This window comes from Podarcis raffonei, chromosome 11 (genome assembly GCF_027172205.1).
Source record: "Podarcis raffonei isolate rPodRaf1 chromosome 11, rPodRaf1.pri, whole genome shotgun sequence".
NCBI classification, from domain to species: domain Eukaryota; kingdom Metazoa; phylum Chordata; class Lepidosauria; order Squamata; family Lacertidae; genus Podarcis; species Podarcis raffonei.
The window spans coordinates 9,236,297-9,242,270 of record NC_070612.1 but is presented as its reverse complement, the minus strand read 5'-3'; the positions used below and the strand labels follow the sequence as shown (position 1 = coordinate 9,242,270).

Sequence of the window (5,974 nt, the reverse complement as noted above, 5' to 3'; positions counted from 1 at the left end):
GAGGCTAATGAATGCTTTGGGTACTGGGGGTAGGTTTATACTTGGATGCAGCTAGTCCTGGTTCAGATGAGGACATCCTGAAATTGCAGGAGGCTACATGTAAAACATGATTTCATTGATGTAAGATTCCCTGATTGATTTCTTTTATGTGTTAGGAAGGAAATCATCCTAGTCATTCCTGCTTTACTGTGCTTGCCAATCCATGTCTCTCCATACAGTCAATCTCTGTTCCTGAACACCTCCGTTTTGGCTCCTGAATGCCGAAAACTCGGAACTGTTCCGGTTTTTGAACGATTTTCAGAAGCCAAACATGCCACACAGCTTCCATTTTGAGTTTCCCTATTGTATTGAGGCTTCTGCTTTCGGTTTTCAAATGTTACGGAAGTTGGAATGGATTACGTTTAACAACCAAGGTTTGACTGTATAAAAAGTTCCTGTGCCATAAGTAGTAATAGAGAATTTTAACCATTGTGTTCTGAAGAGCCATGTACCTCCAGGGCCCTCCTGTAATTTGCGAAAAGGTAATGATCCATAGTGGGACGCGGGTGGCACTGTGGGTAAAAGCCTCAGCGCCTAGGGCTTGCCGATCGAAAGGTCAGCGGTTCGAATCCCCGTGGCGGGGTGCGCTCCCGCTGCTCGGTCCCAGCGCCTGCCAACCTAGCAGTTCGAAAGCACCCCTGGGTGCAAGTAGATAAATAGGGACCGCTTACTAGCGGGAAGGTAAACGGCGTTCCGTGTGCTGCGCTGGCTCGCCAGATGCAGCTTGTCACGCTGGCCACGTGACCCGGAAGTGTCTGCGGACAGCGCTGGCCCCCGGCCTATAGAGTGAGATGGGCGCACAACCCTAGAGTCTGTCAAGACTGGCCCGTACGGGCAGGGGTACCTTTACCTTTACTTTAATGATCCATAGCATTGAAAGGCTGCTGCTGTTTTTCACTGCATCCTCTCACCTTTTCATGCTTAAATTGTTAACACTTTCAGCTGTACAGTGGTGCCTCGCAAGACGAAATTAATCTGTTCCGCGAGTCTCTTCGTCTTGCGGTTTTTTCATCTTGCGAAGCACGGCTATTAGCAGCTTAGCGGCTTTAAGAAAAAGGAAACAAACTCACAAGAACTCGCAAGACGTTTCGTCTTGCGAAGCAAGCCCATAGGGAAATTCGTCTTGCGGAACGACTCAAAAACCGGAAAACTCTTTCATCTTGCGCGTTTTTCGTCTTGCGAGGCATTCGTCTTGCGAGGTACCACCGTATGGCTAAATACTACAGTGCTACTTCTGATTCTTTACCACACTTGATATTCTATTGCCATTTTATAGACACATTTGCTTGCAGGAATGAGGAGATACCAAGTAATGGTTGCACTTCAGATGTTTTGAAAACTTATAGAATTTAGTTTTACAATGGTACCTTGGTTTACGAACTTAATCCGTTCTGGAAGTCCGTTCTTAAACCGAAACCATTCTTAAACAGAGGCACGCTTTCCCTAATGAGGCCTCCAGCCACTGGTGCCCTTCCACCGTTCGGCTTCCATTCTTAGACCGAGGTAAAGTTTGCAGACCATGACACTACTTCCGGTTTTGCAGAATTCGTAAACCGAATAGTTCGTAAACAGGGCTGTTCTTAAACCGAGGTACTACTGTACTCAAGTAGACCCACTAAATTAATGGACCTTAACTGTTGAGTTTTGCTCAGGGTAGATTCACTGAAGTGAACAAACTTCAAGTTGAATACCGTCTATTGCTTTCAGTGAGTATCGGTATCATTCATTGTTTTCTTTTTCCATTCTACCTCCAAGGATCCCATCCGTATAGCCGTCTCAAAACTCAATTCTTAGCTCGCATGATGGGTTTTGCATTGCGCCAGTTTTCATGTGTCTAATTTGTACTTTAAAAGTAACCTGGTATCGGGGCGGGCGGGGGGGGGGGGTTTGACCTTAAAGCCATACTGATTGCTTGTTTGAGACCTCCAGTCCTTGAGCAGCTTGCAGCATTGTAACTGCAGGTCCCAGGAGGTGAGGCAAATTCACTAAGTCAGGTATTGTCTTTTATTGGAACTCCCTCTCTCTTACGTTTTTCAGGGTTGAAATACAGCTCTCTGCAAAAAAAAAAACCTCTGCAAGTAGATGGTTTAGAACTTGATACTCAAGTCTCAAACGTGTCTCCAAGGCAGTAGTTTTCATCTGTTAAAGCTACTGTTTGTACGTAATAGGGCAATTGCAAATAAGAAAAAGGCCCTCAAGTGATTTTGGAACAAGAGGTCATAAGGTCTCAGCAAAATGAACTCTATATCAGTACGGGGCTCTTGAAATAGATACCAGTGTGGAGTGGGGAAGCCTGCTTACTGCAGAAACAAGAATTTCACCAGATAAGCAGTTCAACACATACTTTTATTTCTCATTAGGTGAACATGACATAATTGCTAGATGTTTGGAGCTTTTCTGTTCAGTTTCCCACTCTTTGCTGGCTTTGTGAAGCAATCCAATTCTGTGATGAAGTTGAGTGCTAAGAACAGGCACCCCTGACCTGGATGAGGTTGTAGTTACAATTTGTCTAGGAAGTTGTCCAGAGGTGGAATACCTTCCTTCAAGCCTTTGCGTTTGCGTGTTTCAGCCACGACTTGGAAGGGTCGTGAATTAGCATCGTAGGGGTCTCCGGGCAAAATCTGCCAGTGATCAAAGACGCATTGTGGGAAAGCCTGGCCACCGGTATTGGATCTCAAATCAGCAGTGAAACCTATGGAATGAAAAAAAAATGAGTAACTTGCAGGGGCCAGAACACCCCTTGCAATATCCTCTGTCAGACCTTTCATTCAAACAAAAGTTCTTACTTAGCCCCCTTTAGCAAGTTTATCTGACGCAGCATTAACAATGCTAAATTCATACCAACAGGAAAAGCTTGTTCAAATCTAGCTTAAATTTCTTTGCTGTTCTACACCCACCTCTTCCTCGCTGCATTTCTTTACTCCTAAGAGAGGGTTGTCGCTCAGTGGTAACAGCATCTGCTTAGCATGCAGGAGGCCTTGGGTTCAGAATCATCACCAGCCTGAAACCCTGGCAAGCCATTGCCAGTCAGGCTGAGCTAGATGGATCAATGGTCTGACTCAGCACAAGTCAGCTTCATAACTCTAGTATCAACTAATGTCCAGCTTCTCATATCTGCTAATTCATTCTGGGTCATTTTCCCTCCCAGGCTGAGGTACTACTCCATTATGGGCAGCTACTTTTCCTGGCAAAGTTGAAAGCGGGAATACTTTAGTCAAGAATGCTAGTTTTTATTTCACTGTATTACAGCTTTCCCCCAAAACTAGTGACTTAACTGGAAGAATGGTATGAACCACCTAGTGGGATTTGATAAGGTCATGAAATCAGTAGTCAATCTCTTACCAAAAGACTCATTAACTGGCAGATATGCTTTGACCACAAACATGGGCGTCCCAGCTACTTGGGACTCTTCAAAAACATGACCACGTTTTCGATTCAGCACACCATAAATGCCTCCAACCACTTGTTCTGGGCACTAGGGAAGAAAAGACAGCTGTTTAGATTTTTCCCATCAGCTCAAAGGAAAGTCCGCAGTATCTCCTTTCATCAACAATTAACTATAAGACACAGGACCTCTTTAATTTCATACTAAATTATTTTATTTACAATAAAATGCACTAGAGCAGCACTTAAGGATCTTAATACAAAGACAGCTCCATGTGACATCTTGAATAAGAGCATTTTTGCTCTGGTAGTTAATAAATATACATTAATAAACCATTATTCAATTTTATGCTGCAAAAGTCTCACCTGACTAAGTAGCAAATTAGCTGCTTTTTTGGTGGCAGACTAGATTTCTCCACTTAAATGGGAAGACAAAACTAAATGATGAAGGCTGCAATCCATACCACGTCCAGTCTAAAGTTGGCGTTACTTCCAGGTACGCAGGGCAAGAATTGCAGCCTTAGTGAGGAATCAGCCAATGCTGCCAAGGTCCAAGATAGTTAATATGAAACATGCTTAAAACTCATGTTCTTTCATAGTATGTCAAATGAAGCTCTTCAGCTGCACATTTGTGCACAAGCGGGTAGTATTAAAAACGAAATCTGCTGGGGGTTGAGAGGAATTTCCTAGAAGCCAGCAATACTGCTCTTGTTCTAACAGGAGTGGGATAAAACAAAACTGGACCTGAGTCCACTTGACAGTGAAATCCCAGAACTGAGAACAGGAGTTTTGATTCCTGCGTCAAAAGTCTCTGCAGGGACAACCCACCCGTCCAGTGACATACCTGAATCTCTACAAGATAGATGGGTTCCATCAATCGGGGCTGGGCAGTCAGGGCAGAGGCATACAAAACCCTCCTTGCAGTTGGGATGATTTGCCCACCACCCCGGTGGATGGCATCAGCATGGAGAGTAACATCATGGATGTCAAAGCGAACTCCCCGCATGTTCTCCTCACACAGAACGCCCTGCAAAAGACAACAGTCAAAAGTGGAAAGGAAAAGACTTCTGACTGCAGTACTATTGGCATCCTAATGCTTAAACTTGTTTTAATTGGCAAAAGAAAAAGAGTTAAGTTGCTACTTGTGCAGAAGAAAAACATTACAGACCATTAAAGTGTTGGGAGGTCTTCCTGTCACTAGAGAGGCTTGCAAATAATAATGAAAAAACTTAGCATCAAACACCTTATGCACAGCAAAGAAAATTAAGATAGTAGGTGGTGTTTCACGGAAACATTTAATGTGTTTTAAGTCCGTTTGTATCCAAGTGAAACCATTCATAGTGCAACAGGTGGGGAATTACTTAAAAGCATATGGAACAGCCCTAAACAGAAACATACCACTGAGGTCTGTCAAGCCCAGTACTGGCTGCCTAGGAATCTCTCTTGTCGTTCTACCTCAAATCTTTTTATTTAAAACAAGCCATGAGTTATTAGGGATTGAACCTGACAGCTGTAAAATTTTCAGAATAATTTCAAACATCTTGCGTATCAAATGCTAATTTTATGGCAGACTTGCCTCTTTCGTTGCCCACTGGAATCCGGCGACCACGCTATCCTTTATTTCATTGAGGTACTGGACCCCTTTGGTGATGTCTACCAGGATGTTGGGGCCTGTTCCGTCGGGACCAAAGCACCAGATCTTCCGTGCTTCAGACACATCCCACTCGTACTTCTCGGCCAGGTACCGAGCCCGTTGCTTCAGCTCTTGGCGGGAGCTGACATCCCCTTTGTCTATATCTTCTGCCAACCCGTCAGGGAAAGGGCGGGCTTTCATGTACAACCGGTTGTGCTTGTTGGGGGATTTGGACAAGCACATCTGGATCGATTCTTCAGAGACTGTCTCCCGATAAGATACTACCGGGTCTGATTTCTGTTATGTTGCAAAAGAAGAGTGTCAAATAAATTTGAGTCCACTTTACAAATTCATTCTATGCTGAGATCAACCTTTACTACCCTGTTTCACATGTTCATTTCAAGCTAGAGTGATGGAGCATGTCCCCCACTACACATACCAAAATTGGAGCCTCATTATAACATGTGTGGCCCCTAGGTGGGGATACATGGCACACCAGGCCAGATATGGCAGTCAGATATCCTCAACAGAGGCAACATTGAGTGTTTTACAGATTTCATTGCCAGATTTAGGCTCTAGCATGAATTACTAGAATTAAAGGTAAAGGTAATGGGATCCCTGACCATTAGGTCCAGTTGTGACCGACCCTGGGGTTGTGGCGCTCATCTCGCTTTATTGGCCAAGGGAGCCGGCGTACAGCTTCCGGGTCATGTGGCTAGCATGACTAAGCCGCTTCTGGCGAACCAGAGCAGCGCACAGAAACGCCATTTACCTTCCCGCTGGAGCGGTACCTATTTATCTACTTGCACTTTGACGTGCTTTCGAACTGCTAGGTTGGCAGGAGCAGGGACCAAACAACAGGAGCTCACTCCGTCACGGGGATTCGAACCACAGACCTTCTGATCGGCAAGTCCTAGG

At 44.6% G+C, this 5,974-nt stretch overlaps 1 protein-coding gene across 2 annotated transcripts in view; it reads right to left on the bottom strand.

Moving 5' to 3' along the window:
- Positions 1–2,366: 2,366 nt before the first annotated feature.
- The window catches only part of LOC128423415 (elongation factor 2-like), a 30,678-nt gene continuing 27,070 nt past the window's right edge, over positions 2,367–5,974 (bottom strand). For both annotated transcript variants that reach the window (XM_053408532.1, XM_053408531.1), the window contains 4 exons: positions 5,000–5,353; positions 4,268–4,450; positions 3,382–3,514; positions 2,367–2,731 (listed from right to left, as the gene is read on the bottom strand). In XM_053408532.1, the coding sequence (XP_053264507.1) occupies positions 2,538–2,731; positions 3,382–3,514; positions 4,268–4,450; positions 5,000–5,353 (864 nt within the window). In that variant the 3' untranslated portion in view covers positions 2,367–2,537. The remainder of the gene's footprint in view (positions 2,732–3,381; positions 3,515–4,267; positions 4,451–4,999; positions 5,354–5,974) is intronic.